Genomic DNA, 22,830 nt, shown 5'->3' on the forward strand with positions numbered 1-22,830 from the left:
GTGGGGAGGATTGGCTCTGTTCTCCGTAGCAAAGAGCGAGAGTCCAGACGGCTTTGTTGCCTGCCTGGTGCCAGGGTTTGGGACACTGGGGGAGGCGATGGCATAGTGTTATTGTCACTAGACTAGTAATCCAGAGACCCAGGGTAATGCTCTGGGGACCGGGTTTGAATCCTGCCATGGCAGATGGTGGAATTTGAATTCAATAAAAATCTGGTTTCATGGTCATCAATTACTTCCATTGTTGTAAAAACCCAGGGAAGAAAATCAGCTATCCTTACCTCGTCTGGCCTAGATGTGGCTCCAGACCCACAACAATGTGGTTGACTCTTAAATGGCCTAGTAAGCCACACAGTTGTATCAAACTGCTACAAAGCCTCAAAAGGAGTGAAACCGACAGACCACCCGGTATCGACCTAGGCACCGGAAACAACAATGGCAAACTCAGCCTGTCGACCCTGCAAAGTCCTCCTTACTAACATCTGGGGGCAAGTGTCAAAATTGGGGAGCTGTCTCAGACTAGTCAAGCAACAGCCAGACATAGTCATCCTCATGGAATCATATGTTACAGATAATGTCCCAGACACCACCATCAACACCGACAGGATGGAAACAGCAGAGGTGGCTGCACAGTGGTATACAGCCCAGAGGGAGTCACCCTGGGAGTCCTTAACATCAACTCCGGACCACATGAAGTCTCATGTAATCAGGTCAAACATGGGCAAGGAAACCTCCTGCTGATTACCACGTATCGCCCTCTCTCAGCTGATGAATCAGGGGTTCTCCATGTTGGACACCAGTTGATGGAAGCACTGAGGGTGGCAAAGGCCACCCTCAGAATTTACTCTGGGTGGGGGACAGATGCATCTGTCCATGATGGTATCGGTAGGAGTGACCACCGCACAGTTGTTATGGAGATGAAATCCCGCCTTCACATTGAGGATACCCTCCATCGTGTTGTGTGGCCCTACCACTGTGATAAATGGGATAGATTTTGAACAGATCTAGCAACTCAAGACTGGGCATCCATAATACTCTGTGGGCCATTAGCAGCAGCAGAATTGTACTCAACCACAATCTGTAACCTTATGGCCTGACATATCCCCCAACTCTACCATTACCACTAAGGGATCAACCCTGGCTCAATGAAGAGTGCAGGAGGGCATGCCAGGAGCAACAACAGGCATACCTAAAAATGAGGTGTCAACCTGGTGAAGCTATAACACAGGACTATTGCGTACCAAACAGCATAAGCAGCAAGTGATAGACAGAGCTAAGAGATCCCCCAATCAACGAACCTGCAGTCCTGCCACGTCCAGTCATGAATGGTGGAGGACAATGAAACAACTCACTGGAGGAGGATGCTCCACAAATATCCCCATCCTCAATGATGGAGGAGCCCAGCACATCAGTGCAAAAAAGTAAGGCTGAAGCATTTGCTACAATCTTCAGCCAGAAGTGCCGAGTGGATGATCCATTTCGGCCTCCTCCGGAGGTCCCAGCATCACAGATGCCAGTTTTCAGCCAATTCGATTCACTCTTCATGATATCAATAAAAGGCTGAAGGCACTGGATACTGCAAAGGCTATGGGCCCTGACAATATTCTGGCAATAGGACTTAAGACTTGTGCTCCAGACAATGCTGGGTCCCTAGCCAAGCTGTTCCAGTACAGCTACAATACTGACATCTACCCAGCTCTGTGGAAGATTGGCCAGCTATGTCCTGTGCACAAGTAGCAGGACAAATCCAACCTGGCAAGTTACCACCGTATCAGACTACTCTCGATCAATAGTATAGTAATGGAAGGGGTCATTAACAGTGGGATCAAGTGGCACTTGCTTAGCAATAACCAGCTCACTGACGCCCAGTTTGGGTTCTGCCAGGGCCACTCAGCTCCTTAACATCATTATGTCCTTGGTTCAAACATGGACAAAAGAGCTGAGCTCGTGAGGTGAGAGTGACTGCCCTTGACATCAAGGCCGCATTTGACCGAGTATGGCATCAAGAAGCCCTAGCAAAACTGGAATTAATGAGAATCAGGAGGAAAACTCTTTGCTGCTTGGAGTCATACCTAGCACAAAGGAAGATGGTTGTAGTTGTTGGAGTTCAGCCATCTCAGCTCCAGGACATCACTGCAGGAGTTTCTCAGGTAGTGTCCTCATCCCAACCATCTTCAGCTGCTTCATCCATGACCTTCCTTTCATCATAAGGGCAGAAGCGTGGATGCTTGCTGATGATTGCACAATGTTTGGCACCATTCATGACTCCTCAGAATCTGAAGCAATCCATGTCAAAATGCAGTAAGACCTAGACAATATCCAGGCTTGGGCTGATAAGTGGCAAGTAACATTCGTGCCACACAAGTGTCAGACAATGACCATCTCCAACAAGAGAGAATCTAACCATCGCCCTTTGACGTTCAATGGCATTACCATCACTGAATCCCCCACTATCAACATTCTGGGGGTTACCATTGATCAGAAACTAAACTGGACTAGCCATGTAAATACTGTGGCCAAAAGAGCAGGTCAGAGTTTAGGAACAGTAACTCATCTCCTGACTCCCCAAAGCCTGTTCACCATCTACAAAGCACAAGCCAGGAGTGTGATGGAATACTCCCTACTGGCGTGGATGAGTGCAGCTCCCACAACACTCAAGAAGCTTAACACCGTCCAAAGCAGGAAGATGTAAAATCCATATGGGTGGTGGTCAGAAATGACAAGGGGAAGAAGACACTGGTGGGAGTAATCTATACTGTAGGACAGAGAATAAATCAGGAGGTAATGAGGGCATGTAAAAAAGGCAGTACATTAATCATGGGTGACTTTAATCTTCAGGTAGATTGGGAAAATCAAATTGGGAGAGGTAGCCACGAGCAGGAACTCATAGGGTGTATTTGGGACAGTTTCCTCTAACAATATATTGTGAATCCAAACAGGGATCAGGCTATTTTGGATCTGGTAATGTGTAATGAGGCAAGTTTAATAAATGATCTCAGTAAAAGATTCCCAAGGAAACAGTGATCATAACATGGTAGAATTTAGCATTCGTTTTGAGTGAGAAACTTGGGTTGGAAACAACTGTGCTAAACTTGAATATGGGTAGTTACAAAGGAATGAGGGCAGAGTTGGCTGGAGTGGACTGGGAAAGGAGTTTAGCAGAAAAGACGGTTGATGAACAATGGCAGACATTTAAGAAAATTGTTCATGACTCACAACAAAGATATATCCTAGTGAGGAAGAAGTTAACCAAGGAAGTTAAGGATAGTATCAAATTGAAAGAAGAACCATACAATGTGGCAAAGATTAGTGGTAAAACACAGGATTGGGAAAGTTTTAAAAACCAACAAAAGATGACTAAAAAGTAATAAAGAGGGAGAAAATAAAGTCTGAGGGTAAACTAGCAAGTAATATAAAAACAGACATTAAGAGCTTCTTTAAATATATAAAAAGGAAGAGAGAGGCCAAAGTGAACAGAGAATGAGGCTGGGTAAATAATAATGGGGAACCTGGAAATGGCAGAGGAGTTGAATAAATACCTTGCATCAGTCTTCATGGTAGAAGACACTAAAATCATTCCAAAAATACTAAATAATCAAGGGGAAAAAGTGGGGGAGGAAATAAATACTTTTTCTCTAAGTAATAGTTATTGTACTAGGGAAACTAATGGGGCTAAAGACCAATAAGTCCCCAGGACCTGATGGGTTGCATACTAGGATATTAAAGAAAGTAGCTACAGAGATAGTGGATGCACTGGTAGTAATCTTCCAAGAATCCTCAGATTCATGAAAAGTCCCAGAGGATTGGAAAACTGCAAGTGTAACACCCTCATTCAAAAAGGGAGGAGACAAAAAACAGGTAATGATAGTCCAGTTAACTTAACATCTGTCATTGGGAAAATGTTGGAGTCTATTATAAAGGATGTAATAGCAGAGCATTTAGAAATGCATAATATAATCAAACAGAATCAGCATGGCTTCATGAAGGGGAAATCATGCCTGACGAATTTACTAGAATTCTTTGAAGAGGTAACAAGCAGGACAGATAAAGGGCAATCAGTAGATGTAATATATTTGGATTTCCAAAAGGCATTCAATAAGGCACCGCACAGAAAGCTACTTAGTAAGATAAGAGCCCATGGTGTTGGGGGTAGTATATTAGCATGGATAGAGGATTGGCTAACTAATAGAAGACAGAGTTGGGATAAGGGGGGCATTTTCAGGATGGCAACCTGTAACTAGTGGAGTGCCACAGGGATCAGTGCTGGGGCCACAATTATTTACAATATATATCAATGACTTGATAAGGGAAGTGAATGTACTGTTGCCAAGTTTGCAGATGACACAAAAATAGGTGGGAAGGCAAGTGGTGAGGATAACACAAAAAGTCTACAGAGGGATATAGACAGGTTAAGTGAGTGGGCAAAAAAGTGACAGATGGAATATAATGTGGGAAAATGTGAGGTTATGCACTTTGGCAGGAAGAATAGAGGAGCTGAATATTATTTAAATGGAGAAAGACTGCAGAAAGCTGCAGCACAGAGGGATTTGGGAGTCCTCGTGCATGAATCACAAAATGCTAGAGTACAAGTTCAACAGGTAATAGGGAAGGCAAATGGAATGTTGACCTTTATTTCAAAGGGAATGGAGTATTAAAATAGGGATGTCTTGCTAAAACTATACATGACATTAATTATACCACACCTAGAATACTGTGAACAGTTTTGGTCCCCTTATCTAAGGAAAGATATACTGACGTTGGAGGCAGTCCAAAGAAGGTTAATAGGTTGATCCCAGGTATGGAGAGATTTTCTTATGAGGAGTGGTTGAGTAGGCTGGGCCTGTACTTATTGGAGTTTAGAAGGATGAGTGGCGACCTTATTGAAACATATAAGATTCTTAGGGGACTTGACAGGGGTAGATGTTGAGAGGTTGTTTTCCCTTGTGGGAGAGTCTAGGTCCAGAGGGCATAATCTCAGAGTAAGGGGTCGACCATTTAAGACAGAGGAGGAGGAATTTCTTCTCTGAGTAGTGAACCTTTGGAATCCTTTACTGCAGAGGGCTGTAGAGGCTGTGTTGTTAAGCATATTCAAGGTTGAGATAGACAGATTTTTAATCAGTAAGGGAATCAAGGGTTATGGAGGAAAGTGGAATTGAGGATTATCAGATCAGCCATGATCTCATTGAATGGCGGAGCAGACCCAATGGACCAAATGGCCGACTTCTGCTCCTACGTCTTATAGCCTGCTTGATTGGCACCACATGCACAAACATTCACTCCCTTCACCACCAATGCAGAGTGGCAGCAGTGTGCACCATCTACAAGATGCACTGCAGGAACTCACCAAAGCTCCTTAGCGGTTCCTTCCAAACCTACTACCACTGCCATCTGGAAGGACAAGGGCAGCAGATCATTGGGAACACCACCACTTGGAAGTTCCCCTCCAAGTCACTCAGCATCCTGACTTGGAAATATATCCCCATTCTTTCACTGTCGCTGGGTCAAGATCCTGGAATTCCCTTCCTAACAGCATTGTGGGTGTACCTACACCACGTGGACTGCAGCAGTTCAAGAAGGCAGCTCACCACCACCTTCTCAAGGGCAACTAGGGATGGGCAATAAATGCTGGTCCAGGCAGCAAATCTCACATCCCGTGAATGAATAAAAAAGAACATGCTCAGGGCTGGAGAGAAACTTGCAGTGGGAGGGGCAGGATCCAGTTGTCGTGGCCCATGTAGATGCCAACAACAAAGGCAGGATAGTTAACTGCATAGTTAGCATGACGAGCTAGGCTGATGAGCTAAGCATCAAATTAAGAAGCAGAACCTAAGGTACTCATTTCTGGATTATTACCTGAGCCACGTGCAAATTAGCATAGGACAAATAAGAATAGAGAAATTATTGCATGGCTCAAAGACTGGTTTAGGAGAAGTGGGTTCCGGTTCATGGGGCACTGGCACCAGTATTGGAGAAAGTGGGATCTGTACCACTGGGACGGCCTACACCTGAACTGTGATGGGGCTGGTATCCTCGTGAAACGCCTAACTAGGGAAGTAGAGGGTTTTAAACTGAATAGCAGGGGCAAGGGATCAAATTTGGGAAGATGTGGTAAACCAAAGAATAGAGACAAGGCAAGAGAGAAAGGTATCAATATGGGAAATATAAACAGGCTATGACGGAAAGGGACAGAGTACAATCCTAACAGTAAATCAGCAGATAAGGCTAGACACTACAAAAATAATAAAAGGACAAAACTAAAGGCTCTGTATCTATATGCATGCAGCATTCAAAACAAAACAGATGAACTGATAGTGCAATTAGAAATAAATAAGTACGATCTGATAACCATCACAGAGATATGGCTACAGAATGACATAGATTGGGACCTAAATATTGAAAGGTACGTGGCATTTAGGAAGGACAGAAATTTAGGAAAAGGTGGAGGGGTGGCTCCGTTAATTAATGATGGTATTAGCACATTAGAGAGGGATGACCTAAGTTCAGGAAACCAGGATGTAGAAGCTGTTTGGGTTGAGATGATGAATGATAAAGGCAAGACATCACTTGTGGGAATGGCATACAGGCCCCCTAATTGTAACTACATGGTAGGACAGAATGTAAAAGAAGAGATAATGGGAGCTTGCCAGAAAGATACAGCAATAATCATGGTGGATCTTAATCTACATATAGACTGGAAAAATCAGATAGGTAAAGGTAGCATAGATGAGGAGTTCCTAGAATGTTTTCAGGATTGTTTCTTAGAACAACACATTCTGGAGCCAACCAGAGAGCAGCTACACTAGACCTGGCATTGAGCAATGAGATAGAATTAATCGATAACCTCATAGTGAAGGTAACAGTGGTCGTAATATGATTGAATTTTACATTCATTTTGAGGGAGAAATGAGTGCGTCCCAAACTAGAATTTTAAACTTAAATAAGGGCAATTATGAGGGCATGAAAGTGGAGTTTGCTAATGTGAACTGGAAATGAGGTTAAGGGATAGGTCAATAGAGGTCCTGTGACAGACATTTGAAGGGATATTTCAGAATACACAGAATTGATGTATTCCAATGAGAAAGAGAAATTCCAAGGGGAAGGCCCACCATCCGTGGTTAACTAAAAAAGTTAAAGACAGTATCAAACTTAAAGAAAAAGTACATAATTACACAAAGACGAGTGGCGGGTCAGAAGATTGGAAAGAATATAAAGAACAGCAAAGGATGACAAAGATTAATAAGGAGGGAAAATTACAGTGCGAGAGAAAGCTAGCTAGTAATATAAAGGTGGATAGTAAGAATTTCTATAGATATTTAAATAAGAAAGGAGTTAGCAAAGTGAGCGTTGGTCCTGTAGAGAGTGTCTGGGGAATTGGTAAAGGAAAGTAGGGAAATGGCGTCAGTCATCACTATAGAGGACACAATTAACATCTTAGAAATAGTTGTAAATCGGGAGGGAGGAACTCAGAAAATTACAATCACCAGGGAAGTAGTATTAAGCAAATTGTTGGGGCTGCAGGCTGACAATTCCCCAGGTCCAGATGGACTTCACCCTAAAGTCTTGAAAGAAATGGCTTGTGAGATAGTTGGTGCATTGGTTTTACTTTTCCAAAATTCCCTTGACTTGGAAGGTTCTTTTAGATTGGAAAATGGCAAATGTAACTTCTTTATTCAAAAAGGGAGGGAGACAGAAAGCAGAAACCTACCTACAGGCCAATTAGCCTAACATCTGTCATAAGGACAATGTTAGAAGCTATTATTAAAGTTATAACAGGGCACTTAGAAAAATTCAAGGCAAAATCAGGCAGGTCAACATAGTTTTCTAAAAGGGAAAACATGTTTAACCAATTTACTGGAGTTCTTTGAAGGAGTCATGTGCTGTGGATAAAGGGGAACTGGTGGATGTACTGTCCTTAGATTCCAGAAGGCATTTGATAAAGTGCCACATCAAAGGTTATTGCGGAAAATAAAAGCTCATGGTGTAGAGGGCAACATAATGGCATGGATAGAAGATTGGCTAGCTAACAAGAAACAGAGTTGGCATAAATGAGTCTTTTTCTGGTTGGCAGGATATGACGAGTAGTGTGCTACTGGGACCTCAACTTTTTACAATTTATATAAATGACTTGGACGAAGGAACAAATGGTATGGTTGCTAAATTTGCTGACGACACAAAGATAGGTAGGAAAGTAAATTGTGAAGAGGATGTAAGGAGGCTACAAAGTGACATTGATAGGTTAAGTGGGTGGGCAAAGATCTAGCAAATGGAGTATAATGTAGGCAAATGTGAAATTCATTTTGCAGGAAGAATAAAAAAATAGCTTATTATCTAAATGGTGAGATATTGCAGAGCTCTGAGATTCAAAGCAATTTGGGTGTCCTATGCATTAATCACAAAAGGCTAGTATGCAGGTACAGCAGGTAATTAGGAAAGCTAATAGAATGTTATCATTTATTGTGAGGGCAATTGATTACAAAAGTAGGGAAGTTATGCTTCAGTTGTACAGGGCATTGGTGAGACCGCATCTGGAGTACTGTGTACAGTACTAGAGGAGGCAATGGGGTAGTGGTATTGTCCAGAGACCCAGGGTAATACTCTGAGGACAAAAACAAAAATAGTTGGAAAACCTCAGCAGGTCTGACAGCATCTGCAGAGAGGAATACAGTTAACGTTTCGGGTCCGTATGACTCTTCATCAGAACAAAGGAAATGTAGAAATGAGGTGAAATATAAGCTGGTTGAGGGGGGTGGGACAGGTAGAGCTGGATAGAGGGCCAGTGATAGGTGGAGGCAAAGAAGAGATTGCCAAAGATGTCAATAGCAAAAGGACAAAGGGGTGTTGACGGTGGTGATATTATCTAAGGAATGTGCTAATGGTGACATTAAAGGTAGAAAGCAGGACAAGCAAGCGACAGATGGCCCTAGTGGGGGTGGTGGGGGCAAGGGATCGAAATAGGCTAAAAGGTGGAGATAAAACAATAGATCGAAATAAATTTAAAAATAGGTGGGAAAAGAAAAATATATTCAAAAAATATAAATTATTGGAAAAAGGGGGATCGGAAACGGGGTGGGGATGGAGGAGAGAGTTCATGATCTGATGTTGTTGAACTCAATATTAAGTCCATAAGGCTGTAAAGTGCTTAGTCGGAAGATGAGGTGCTGTTCCTCCAGTTTGCATTGAGCTTCACTGGAACATTGCAGCAGACAAGGACGGAGATGTGGGCATGAGAGCAGGGTGGTGTGTTGAAATGGCAAGCGACAGGGAGGTCTGGGTCATGCTTGCGGACAGACCGAAGGTGTTCCGCAAAGCGGTCACCCAGTCTGCATTTCGTCTCTCCAATGTAGAAGAGACCGCATTGGGAGCAGCAAATGCAGTAGACTAAATTGAGGGAAGTGCAAGTGAATTGCTGCTTCACTTGAAAAGAGTGTTTGGGCCCTTGGACGGTGGGGAGGGGGGAAGTAAAGGGGCAGATGTTGCACCTTCTGCGGTTGCATGGGAAGGTGCCGTGGGAGGGGGTTGAGGTGTAGGGGGTGATGGAGGAGTGGACCAGGGTGTCCCGGAGGGAGCGATCCATGCGGAAAGCAGCCGGGGGGGGCGGTGAAGGGAAGATCTGTTTGATGGTGGCATCATGCTGGAGTTGGCGGAAATGGCAGAGCATGATCCTTTGAACGCGGAGGCTGGTAGGGTGATAAGTGAGGACAAGGGGGACCCTATCATGGTTCTGGGAGGGAGAGGGAGGTGTGAGGGCGGATGCGTGGGAGATGGGCCGGACACGGTTGAGGGCCCTGTCAACCACCGTGGGTGGAAAACCTCAGTTGAAGAAGAAGGAAGACATGTCAGAGGAACTGTTTTGGAAAGTGGCATCATCAGAACAGATGCAAAGGAACTGAGAGAATGGGATGGAGTCCTTACAGGAAGCGGGGTGTGAGGAGCTGTAGTCGAGGTAGCTGTGGGAGTCGGTAGGCTTGTAATGAATATTGGTGGACAGTCTATCACCAGAAATTGAGACTGAGAGGTCAAGGAAGGAAAGGGAAGTGTCAGTGATGGACCATGTGAAAATGATGGAGGGGTCTCTGGGGACCCCGGGTTTGCATCCTGCCACGGCAGATTGTAGAATTTGAACTCAATAAAAATCCGGAATTAAAGGTCTAATGAAGACCATGCAACCATTGTCAATTGTTGTAAAAACCCATCTGATTCACCTCTGTCCGAAGGAAATCTGCTATCCTTACCTGGTCTGGCCTACATGTAACTCCAGACCCAGAGCAATGCGGTTGACTCTTAAATGCCCTCTGAAATTGCCTAGCAAGCCACTCAGTTGTAACAAACTGCTACAAAGTCACAAAAAAGGGATGAAACCACCTGGCATCGACCTAGACCGGAAATAACAATGACAATCTCAGCCCTGTCGCCCCTGCAAAGTCCTCCTTACTAACATCTGGGGACTAGTGCCAAAATTGGGAGAGCTATCTCACAGACTGGTCAAGCAACAGCCAACATAGTCATCCTCACAGAATCATACTTTACAGATAATGTCCCAGACACCACCATCACCATGCCTGGATAAATCCTGTCCCACTGGCAGGACAAGCCCAGCAGAGGTGGTGGCACAGTTGTATACAGTGGAGAGGGAGTTGCCCTGGGAGTCCTCGACATCGACTCATAGCATCAGGTCAAACATGGGCAAGGAAATCTCCTGCTGATTACCACGTACTGCCCTACCTCAGCTGATGAATCAGTACTCCTCCATGCTGAACACCACTTGGAGGAAGCAAGTGGTGACACTTGAGGGTGGCAAGGAAGCAGAAGGTACTCTGGGCCAGGGACTTCAATGTCCATCAGTAGCACCACTACTGACCGAGCCGGCCGAGTCCTAACTGACATAACTGCTAGACTGGGTCTGCTGCTGGTGATGAGGGAACCAATGAGGTAAAACATACTTGACCTCATCCTCACCAACCTGCCTGCAGCAGATGCATCTGTCCATGACAGTATCGGTGGGAGTAAACACCACACAGTCATTGTGCAGACGAAGTCCCACCTCCACATTGAGGATACCCTCCATCATGCTGTGTGGCACTACCACCATGCTAAATGGGATGGATTTCAAACAGATCTAGCAACTAAAGACTGGGCATCCATGAGGTGCTGTGGGCCAAAAGCAGCAGCAGAATTGTACTCAAACACAATCTGTCACCTCATGGCCCAGCATATCCCCCACTCTACCATTACCATCAAGTCAGAGGATCAACCCTGGCTCAATGAAGAGTGCAGGAGGGCATGCCAGGAGCAACAACAGGCATACATAAAAATGAGGTGTCAACCTGGTGAAGCTATAACACAGGGCTATTTGCGTGTCAAACAGCATAAGCAGCAAGTGATAGACAGGCTAAGCAATCCCACAACCAATGGATCAGCTCTAAGCTCTGCAGTCCTACCACTTCCAGTCATGAATGGTGGTGGACAATTAAACAACTCTCTGGAGGAGGAGGCTCCACAATTATCCTCATTCTCAATGATGGGGGAGCCCAGCACAGCAGTGCAAAAGATAAGGCTGAAACATTTGCTATAATCTTCAGCCAGAAGCGCCAAGTGGATGATTCATCTCGGCCTCCTCCGGAGGTCCCCAACATCACAGATGCCAGTCTTCAGCCAATTCAATTCACTCCAATTGATATCAAGAAATGGCTGAAGGCACTAGATACTGCAAAGGCTATGGGCCCTGATAACATTCTGGCAATAGTACTGAAGACTTGTACTCCAGAACTTGCCGCGCTCCTGTCCAAGCTGTTCGAGTACAGTTACAACACTGGCATCTAACTGGCTATGTGGAAAATTACCCAGATATGTCCTGTACACAAAGCAGGACAAATCTAACCCAGACATTTACCGCCCCATCAGTCTACTCTCGATCATCAGTAAAGTAAAGGAAGGGGTCATCAACAGTACTCTCAAGCGGCATTTGCTTAGCAATAACCTGCTCACTGGTGCCCAGTTTGGGTTCCGCCAGGGCCACTCAGCTCCTGACCTCATTACAGCCTTGGACAAAAGAGGTGAACTCCTGAGGTGAGAGTGACTGCCCTTGACATCAAGGCAGCATTTGACTGAGTGTGGCATCAAGGAGCCCTAGCAAAACTGGAGTCAGTGGGAATCAGGGGGAAAACTCTCCGCTGGTGGGAATCATACCTAGCACAAAGGAAGATGGTTGTGTTTGTTGGAGGTCAATCATCTCAGCTCCAGGACATCACTGCAGGAGTTCCTCAGGGTAGTGTCCTAGGCCCAACCATCTTCAGTTGCTTCATCAATTACCTTCCTTCCATCATAAGGTCAGAAGTGGGGATGTTCGCTGAAGATTGCACAATGTTCAGCACCATTTGTGGCGACTCAAAAGCTGAAGCAGTCCATGTCCAAATGCAGCAAGACCTGGACAACGTCCAGGCTTGGGCTGACAAGTGGCAAGTAACATTCATGCCACACAAGTGCCAGGAAATGACCATCTCCAACAAGAGAGAATCCAACCATCGCCCCTCGATGTTCAATGGCATTGTCATCGCCGAATCCCCCGCTATCAACATCCTGGGGGTTACCATTGACCAGAAACTGAACTGAACTAGCCATATAAATACTGTGGCTACAAGACCAGGTCAGAAGCTAGGAATCGTGTGACGAGCAACTCACTTCCTGACTCCCCGAAGCCTGTCCACCGTCTATAACGCACAAGTCAGGAGTGTGATGGTATACTCCCTACTTGCCTGGATGAGTGCAGCTCCCAAAACACTGAAGAAGCTGGACACTATCCAGGACAAAGCAGCCCACTTGATTGGCACCACATCCAGAAACATTTACTCCCTCCACCACCGATGCACAGTGGCAGCAGTGTGTACCATCTATAAGATGCATTGCAGGAATTCACCGAGGCTCCTTCGACAACATCTTGCAAACCCACAACCACTACCATCCAGAAGGACAAGGGCAGCAGATAGATGGGAACACCACCACCTGGAAGTTCCCCTCCAGGTCACTCACCATCCTGATTTGGAAATATATCGCTGTTCCTTCACTGTCGCTGGGTCAAAATCCTGGAACTCCCTTCCTAACGGTACAGTGGTGTACCTACACCCCTTGGACTGCAGCGGCTCAAGAAGGCAGTTCACCACTGACTTCTCAAGGGCAACTAGGGATGGGCAATAAATGCTGGCCCAACCAGCGAAGCCCACATCCCATGGATGAATAAAAGAAAAGCACTGGTCTCCTTATTTAAAGAGAGATATAATTGAGTTAGAAGCAGTTCAGAGAAGGTTTACTACACAACAACTAGGAATGGGCGGGTTGTCTTATGAGGAAAGGCTGGACAGGTTAGGCTGGTATCCACTGGAGTTTAGAGTAAGAAGTGACCTTTGAGATCCTGAGGGGTCTTGACAGGGTGGAGGTGGAGAGGATGTTTCCTCTTGCAGGAGAATCTAGAACTAGGGGTCACTGTTTAAAAATAAGGGGTCGCTCATTTAAGACAGGTGAGGAGATTTTTTTTCTCTCAGAGTTAAGAGTCTTTGGAACTCTCCGCCTCAAAAGGCGGCGGAAGCAGAGTCCTTGAATGTTTTTTAAGGCAGAGCTAGATAGATTCTTGATTAACAAGGGGATGAAAGGTTATCAGGGGTTAGCAGGAATGTGAGATTGAGGTTATATTCAGATCAGCCATGATCTTATTGAATGGCACAGCAGGCTCGAGGGGCCGCGTGGCCTGCTCCTGATCCTAATTTGTATGTATGTATAAAGGCAGGCCAGTAAATGTAGCATTCTGGAATTTCCAAAGGCATTCAATAAGATGGTGCATAAAAGGTTAATACACAAGGGAAGGACTCATGGAGTTGTGGGTAATATATTAACATGGATGGAGGACTGGTCAAGATACAGGATGCAGAAAGTAGGGATAAACAGGGCATTTGCAAGTTTACAGGTGGAGTGCCATCAGGATCAGTGCTGGGCCTCAGCTATTTACAATCTATATTAATGACTTGGACAAAGAGACTGAGGGCAATGTATCAAAGTTTGATGATAATATAAAGCTAGGTGGGAATTTAAGCTGTGAGGAGGACACAGAGAGACTGCACGGAGATATAGATTGGTTAAATGAGTGGGCAACAAGATGGCAGATGAAGTATAATGTCAGGAAGTATGAGGTTATTCACTTTAGTAATAAGAACAGAAAAGCAGAATATTTTTCAAATACATGAAACTTTTAAATGTTGATGTTCAGAAAGACTTGTCCTCATACAAGGAACACAGAAAGCATGCAGGTACAGCAAGCAATTAGAAAGGCAATGGCATGTTGGCCTTTATGGCAAGTGGATTGGAATATATTAAGGAAACCTTGCAACAATTGTCTAGGGCTTTGGTGTCGTCCGTCGGGTGGGCGCATGTCCAACCCAATCTGGCATAATGTCCTGATGTCATCGCGCACTCTCGCGATCTTTCGGTCGGCAGGCGCACACGAGGGTTGGCAGCATGCCTGCCGACAATTTTGAGGCCTATTAAAGCCCTTAAAGTATTAATTAGCTTTTTCGCTGCCTGCTCAACTGTTCGGTTGGCAGATGGGTGAATAGGCCAGGCAGCTTTTGCATTTTTTAACGAAACCTCATCCACGGGCGGGGTGAGGTTTCAAACGATAAGTAAAAACACTAAAAATTTTCCACTTCATTTTAAACATGGCCCTCTTCGTGTAGGGACATGTTTATGTCATTTATTAAAGTTTTATTTTCCTTTGTCCAAATCTTCAGCTCCCTGAGGCAACTCTGCTCCCTCAGGGAGCTGTCAGTGCGCGCTCCCCAGGGTATGCACAGATTTCCGTGCTCGCCCTCCTCCCGCCCCCACCCCAGTAGCGCTGAGCCTTTCAGCACACCTTTCATACTGGCTAGCCACCAATTGGCCAGCCAGCGTGAAATCGCGGTCGGGACACAATTGCAGGTGGTGGTCCGTTTTGCGGCCACTCTCGGGCCCACCATGCCCTCCCAGTGAAAGGAAAATCCTGCCCCTAGAGTACTTTGCACCTTTGGTTACCATATCCAAGGAAGGATGTACTTGCCTTACATGCAGTACAGGGTAGGTTCACTTGATTGGTTCCTGGGATAAAAGGATTGTCCTATGATGAGAGGCTGAGTAAATTGGGCCTATACTCTCTGGAGTTCAGAAGAATGAGAAGTAGTCTCATTGAAACATAAGATTCTGAAGGGGCTTGACAGGGTAAACACCGACAGATGACCTCCTGTGGCTGGGGAATCTAGAACATCGAGGCACGCTTTTATTTAGGACTTATTTGAGGAGAAAGTTCTTCATTCAGAGGGTTGTGAATCTTTCGATTCTCTACGCCAGCTGCTACATCATTGAGTATATTCAAGGTTGAAATAAATAGCTTTTAGGGTGCTTGTGGAATAGAAAGATATGGGGGAATGGGTGGAAAAGTGGAGTTAAGACCAATGATCAGCCATGTATTGAATAGGGCAGAACAGGCTCGAGGGGCCATATGGTCTTTTCCTGCTCCTATATCTTTTGTTCAAGTACAAAGCACTTGTAAGTTTCCAGCTTGCCTAGCCTACCCATTGGAGCACTTGCATGGCAAGGTTATCTGAAACTAAGTTGGAAATCTCCCATTCTAAGTCACTGGTTTATCACTTTGGGTTGGTTTAAGTTTCAAACAATGCTTGGCAGTTAATTGTCAGTCACCATCAGTGGTTCATTCTCCACGGCAACGCCACTTGCCAGCCAACAAGCACTCTCTTCACATATAGTATAAATTGTTGTTTTCCCCTTATACTGGTATTCTTGTGAAGTGTCCTGATGAGTGCAAGACAAAAAGCTTAGTCACGTCACTTTTGGAGATTAAGGTTGGGGATTAATGACAAATTTAGAAGGTATGGATGTGATTAATTAATTCCTCAAGCATTGTATGGATGTTAAGGCCCAGAAACGGGCTATTTGACCTAACAGGCCTATGCCAATGTTTATGCTCCGAAGAGCTTTCTCCCATCTTACTTGATCTCATCCTATCAACATATTCTTTTACTCTTTTCTACCTTATTTGCCTCAATCACTCCATTTGTTAGTGGGTTCCACATTCTTGCCATGCTTGTGGTGGGAATGGCTTTGAAGAGTATCTGTCAGCCTGTGCAAGTTTGGAATAAACCAGTGAGTGTAAATCCAGTGATTCCCATGCCCCTGTATCTGTCCAAGTAACAGGACAACAGCGGTAGTACCACCTAAGAAACATCCATTCGACCTACAACAACTCTCCTTTAAGAAATGGGTGAATTGTTCAGGGTCTACATCGATGTACATAGAATGGCTGCTGAGCACCTCTGCAATCTCCACCAAGGCTTGCTTGGTCAGATGGGACACTGTCTTCTTGCCATCTCTTGGGAAGAGGACTTGACCTTGCAGCCTGGAGGAGAACCTGCAGGAAGGCATGACTAAAATGTGGGATCACCCAACATCTTCCCTCTGCCACTGTGGCAGCAGCCTCCTGGAATTTGATCCTCAAGCTTTCTACAGGGGTTCTGGGGTCTTTTGGTCTCCCAAAGGGGTGGGGGTCATGAAGTCTGCCTCAAGGGTCTTCAGCATTGATGCTGAGGCAATCCTTAGTAACAAGACAGCAATGCAAGCAGGGCTGGTAGTTCTTTAAAGATAGCGCCAGCACCTACCATTGAATTGGGTGACGCCACCATTGATGCCTTGATGCCTGGCCCACTCAATTGGACAGGTCCTGCGCCTCCAGGCAGTCAACTGTCTGGTTGCCACAAGATTGTTTTTGGTGGGCTGCATGTCGCTCACGCGGAAGCAACTCCCGCTTCCAGTGCTGCCACTGTGACCCGCCCCCATCTGAATAACATTTACTCACTTTACTTCACCTCAGAGGTATTCATTGACAATAACAACTTGAATTGTATAATACATTAATTTTACAGAACATCACAAGGCACTTCATGGGAACATTATCAGATAAATTTGGCACCAAGTCAAGGAAGAAGATATTAGATTATCAAAAGCTTAGTCAAAAAGGTAAATTTAAGAAATGTCTTTGGGGTGTAGAGACAAGTGGAAAATCTTAGGGAGGGAATTCCAGAGTTTAGGGTCCAGACAACTGAATGCATGGCTGCCATGGTAGGGCAAAGGAAGAATGCACAATCTGCCAGAGTTGGAGGAACAAAAGGTTTCAAGACATACCCGGTAATATTGCCAACCACAATTGCTACAAACGTGTAAATTATTACACAATAGTTTATAAATATATCCATTTCAAATGTAACAACTACCTTGTTTCCATCACACAAGTTAATAAACACAGTAACTAATTGATTTAAGCTGGAAACTTCCAAATTCATATTTTCATAGGTACTTACTGAAGTGGGATGACCTCAGGATGCCAGCCTGTCAGAGCGTGCAATACTGTGAACTCCCCCAATTCTTTCCTTCCTGTCAGATTCATGCTGTTAACACATAATCAGAGCCCATGGTATTACCAGAAGCAGCCACCATTAAACTTAATGTTCAGCAGCAAATGGCAGATAAGTCAGGTGAATGCACTGAGGTTGCTGCTGTGGGGCCAACTCCTTGTTGAAAATACAGTCTCATTGAATGTATCCTGGTTTAAATCTTGCAATAATAATGGTGAACAAAATGATATCAATTACATTACTGAATTTCAGTTGTGGTTCAGTTGGTAGCAGTCTTGTTTCTGAGTAAAAGATTGTGGATCCATTCCAAAAACTTGAGCGCAAAAGCTGGACTGACATTCCAGAGCATCACGGAGGGACTGCTGCACTGTCAGGAGTAATGTCCTTTGGATGAGATGTTAAACTGAGGCTCCATCTGCCCTCATCGAGGTCACAAGGTCAGGGTAGTTCTTCCCATTTTTCCCTCAACCAACATCAGTAAAACAGATTATCTGGTCATTGTCACATAGCTATTTGTGGGATTTTGCTGTGTGCAAATTGACTCGTGTGTCCTACATTACAACAGTGACTACACTTCAAAAATACTTTGGTAGCTGTAAAGTGCTTTGGGATGTCCCGAGTTTGTGAAAGGGGCTAGATAAATGCAAGTTCTTTCTTTCCCTTTTTTCTTAAACTCCATTCCTATTAATCTTCCTTTTTCCTTATTTGCCCAAGATCTATTTTTGACTTGTGTGTTTCAAAGGTGAGCCCTCGCTCCCTACATTCTGGTGTTTACAACTGCATTGTTGCACTTCTGAATATTTTTAGGGAGAGAAAAGAAGTAGTGTGTTTTTAAAGTGTTGTCATACAACTATTTTAAAACAGTCAAAAAAGGAGACTATGCTAATTAGCTGGGTTTTAATGTCGTTTCCCCAAATACAACTTGTATTTATAGGGCATCTTTAAAATTGAACAACGTCCCAAGGCTTTTCACAGAGGCATAATCAGACAACATTGGACGATGAGCCAAAGTAAGGGATATTCGAAGGGGTGATGAAAGACTGGGTTTTCAAAAGGAAAGGGAGGTAGACATGCAGAGTTGTTTAGGGAGAGAATTGTAGAGTGTGGAGCCTAGGTGGCTGAAAGCACGATCGCCAATAATGGGATGAAGGGAGGGTAGCTACTTGAGACCTGAGTTGGAGGAGTGGGGAGTAGACCCTCCTTCTCAATTATGAACACCGAGATAAAAAGACTCTGTCAGAGATAGTGACAGCTAATTGGGTTTTTAAACATAAAAATGAGAGGGGAAGTTTTCACCATGCTTGAGGAAGGTAGTTACAAGTTATTTTGCTAAATTCAAGCAAAATGACCCACTAATGTGGGGAAACATAGTATATTAATTTTTTTGTATTATTGTGAGGACTGCCAATTAATCACCATTAACTTTTGTAATTAGAACATTCAGCTTTTTCAGAACAATTGTTTAAATGCATATTAATCACAGAAATTGCATGGCAACTATCTAATTTGGAATAAATATTTTGCCATATGATAATTTATGTCCACCTTAAATGGCAGTCGGGGCTTAGTTTAATGTCTCAGTCAAAAGACAGCGCCTCTGACAGTGCAGCATCCCCTGTTACTTCGCTACAGTGTCAGCCTGTATTTTGTGCTCAAGAGTCTGGAGTAGGACTTGAACTCATGAATTCTGATTCAGATGCAAGAATACTATCACTTGAGCCATGGCTGACACCCGTTTCTATCTTGATCTAGTGAACATATTCCGACCTGCCTCAAGCCCACTATGGATTACACAGTATCTGAAGATAAAGGTTAAGTTTAAGTGAAATGATTCTTTTGTAAAGTTGTTGAATTGTGATGTAACTAATTGGAAGCAGCATGAGTTCAAATGTCAATTTCACACTGACTAAATTCAGTGAGACCAAGTTGCTGGTGCTCTTTAGCGGGATTTACTTCTTCAGTTTTCATTATTCAAATGGAATCATCTTCCCAGTCATTTCTTAACAGTTTATAGTAATACTGCATGAATTGTGATACCCAGGTTATACTATTGTACAGTTAGTATGGGTACACCCCTAAATCTAGGATATTGAGTTGACTTGCAGGGGTAACCAGCACCACTGTCACCTGAAAGAATATGTAAGGCAGAACCGTAAACTTGAAACAGTAAGTTTTGATGGTGTGCGCAATTTAACAAACAGAAAGCCCTGCTTTAGGTTGCTTTATCTAATAAGTCTATCCTGGTCCAAGCAGAATTTTCTCATTGTCAAGAAACAGTGGAAGCAATTTGCTCTGTGACAATCAAGTGGGACAGATTATGGGATTTAGCAATACTGCAGAGGGTTGGGCAAGGGGGTTTGGCCTTGCTGACAGTATCTGACCATGGGCCTTTTTAATTAATTTTCAGGAGTGGGCATCTAACCCCATCAACATCTCAACACTCTGTGGTGAAAGAAGTTTCTCCTGCATTCTTTATTGGGTTTATTAGTAGCCTTATACTAATGGACTTCCCCAAAAGTGGAACCATGCTCTGTACATCTACTTTGTCAAACCCTTTCATAGTTCTAAAGATCTCTATCGGGTGATCTCTCTGTTTTCTTTTTTCTAAAATAAGAGTCACAACCTGTTCAGTCTTTGTACCCTCAGCTCTGGTATAATTCTTGTAACACTTTTTGGACTGTAGGTCATCAGATCCTATTTGTAATATGGAGACCTTTCTCTAAACAGGGCTTAACTAAGGAAAATTCATTGTGAGTGGCAGATGCGTATTTTTGAAAACTGTGATTGGCTCCTCAGTCCTGGAGTGGCTTTTGCTGGGAGTGGGACCGCTGAATTGACAATACTTGCAAAGGCCACATCCTGCACATTTGTGACTCTGCTGCCCTTCTCGCAGGAAAATCCAATATCTTATATCAGGGCAACATTCAGATATCAGTAAAATGGCATGGCAGTACTTGGGTGGACGCTTCTGGCTGTAACTACTACTTTGAAACAGATATTGATAATTGCCTTGTTTGGAACAAAGCTGTAACATGATGTGTCAATGTTCTGTTTTAGCAACCCTATAAATCAATTCTGGGCACCATATTTACGTATAACATATCAAGGCCTTGGAGCGGGTGCAGAAGAGATTTACTAAATTGTTAACAGGGAATAGGGACTTCAGCTGTGTAGTGAGCCTTAGAGAAGCTGGGATTATTCTCCTGAGAGTAGAGAACATTTTTTTTATACAATGGCACTTCATTCAAGACAAAGGAAAATTTGGCAGGGCTATGGGGAAAGAGAATGACAATGAGATTAATTGGATAGCTCTCCCAAAGAACGAGCGAAGGCACAATGGACTGAGTGGCCTTATTGCTGTATGATTCTAACTGGATTGCATAGAACGGAAAATCCAGCCTACAATGATCACGGAATTTATAATACTAGGCAGATTTCGCTTCAGTACAATATTGGAGCCGGGGTGTGGGGTGGGAGGGGTGGTGATGGTCGGTGGGGGGGACTTCTTTGTGACATTGCACAGAAGTCTTAAGGATTAAAGAGCTCAACTTGTTGACAATGTCCTTAAAGAGAAGGTTTTAACATACTCAATGCTCGCAAGCTTTATGAGAGCTTTCGACAGCAACATTGGCCAGAGTTCCCCATGGCAGGTTGTAGATGGAAGCAGCAAGTTATCATTTTTGTCGAAGGGCATGGTGTCATCCACTGTGATCTTGCGCCAGCATCCCTGGGAGGAGAGAGGAAGACCAACAGTCAGCTGGAAAACTAGTAAACAGTCGAGTCCAACAAACTCATGCAATTAGATGCAACATATTGCAGAACACTCCTGCCGTGGATGGAGACCAACAACTGATCGACACTAGTAATTACTTTCATGAATAGGACCAGACACCTAGACTACAAATCTAACTGAGATATTCAACCTGAAGCTATGAATTATTACTAATTTCCCTACATCAAAATTTTGTGCAAAGAGGATTCATTGTTTGACTACATTCCTTTTGTTTTTAATTCCTGCCATTTATTCCATTAAATGCAGCCGCAGAGACAGGCAATCAATCTTCCTCTACTGCCATTGTGAGCCAGCCATCGCAATACAAGAGAACAATCTGTGACTGACTCTCCCTCCCATTGTCTTTTAATAAAAATACTCTCCTGAGGCGGACGTCACCGGCAAGGCCAATATTTACTGTTCATTATGTTGCCCTGAGCAGGTGGTGATAAGCCTTCTCCTTGAACCACTGATCCAACTGAGTGCCTTGCTAGGCCACTTCAGAGGCAGTTAAGAAGTGATCACGTCGGTCTGCGACTGGAATCAAAGGCCAAACTGGGAAGATCGGCAGATATCCTTCCCTAAAAGGTATTAGTAAACCAATTGAATTTTTATGACAATCCAACGCTTTCATGGTCACTTTTATTGAAATGGGCTTTTCTTTTCTAATTCCAGATTTTTTTTAAAACTGAAGTGAAATTCCCTTGTTTATTAGCCCAGTGTGAACAGTTCTGTGGAATAAGGCAGCCTTCGATCAGGTCTGAAAACTTTGCTCAGAAAGCATGTACATCCCTCCCCTTTCTCTGGCTCTTTAATGTAACCATGTTCAAACCTGTACATATGGGGCTGTGCTGCCCTTTGCCGATCGTGGGCGGCTCCCTTAAGATCGAACCCCTCTTCCTTCCTACCTCCCACAGCCTTAAACTCACCCATTCCCCCTACCAGTGCCCCTCTCTTTTTATTTACCCAAACTCTCCCTGTCCAAGACCCTGGAGTTACCTGCTCTGGGGATCCATGGTCTTTCTTCCTTCTTCTCCTGCAGTCCTGGCAGCTGCCACTGACATGCTCTTGGTGCTGTTGGGATTGATGGAGCTGTTGGCCAATCGGAGGGTAGGACAGCCTCCTCAGTGAGGGGCGGAAGTCCCACTTGGTCCTTGTTTAGCCACCCTACAGCACGTTATGGCTGCGGGGCGGATTGAAGTGGAGCATGTCGGCTCCACGTCGCCTTTGCTTCTAGTAGGGGGGTGGGTGTCACGCCCGCACCCCCTCCTCCACCACAACTCCCCCCACCCCCGGCATTATTCAACCCACAAGCTGCTTAGGAAAGTTATTATTTCCAACCAGAGTTACCAGTAATCTGACCTATTGCTGCATAGTCGTATTGTCATTGGACTAGTGATCCAGGGTTCGAATCCCTCCTTGGGAGATGGTGGAATTTGAATTCAATAAAAATCCAGAATTAAAAGGCTAATAATGATCATGAAACCATTGTTGATTGTCGTAAAAACCTATTTGGTTCACTAATGTCCCCTTTAGGGAAGGAAATCTGCCGTCCTTACCTGGTCTGGCCTAAATGTGACTCCAGACCCACAACAATGTAGTTGACTTTTTAAAATG

At 44.3% G+C, this 22,830-nt stretch overlaps 1 protein-coding gene across 1 annotated transcript in view; it reads right to left on the reverse strand.

The window, feature by feature from the left end:
• The window catches only part of LOC144690022 (androglobin-like), a 162,919-nt gene that overhangs the window by 55,365 nt on the left and 84,724 nt on the right, over positions 1–22,830 (reverse strand). The window contains exons 6-7 of the mRNA XM_078557553.1: positions 21,029–21,168; positions 17,388–17,474 (exon numbers count right to left, since the gene is read on the reverse strand). Coding sequence (XP_078413679.1) covers positions 17,388–17,474; positions 21,029–21,168 — 227 coding nt within the window. The remainder of the gene's footprint in view (positions 1–17,387; positions 17,475–21,028; positions 21,169–22,830) is intronic.

This window comes from Cetorhinus maximus, chromosome 14, assembly GCF_964194155.1.
Source record: "Cetorhinus maximus chromosome 14, sCetMax3.hap1.1, whole genome shotgun sequence".
NCBI lineage: Eukaryota > Metazoa > Chordata > Chondrichthyes > Lamniformes > Cetorhinidae > Cetorhinus > Cetorhinus maximus.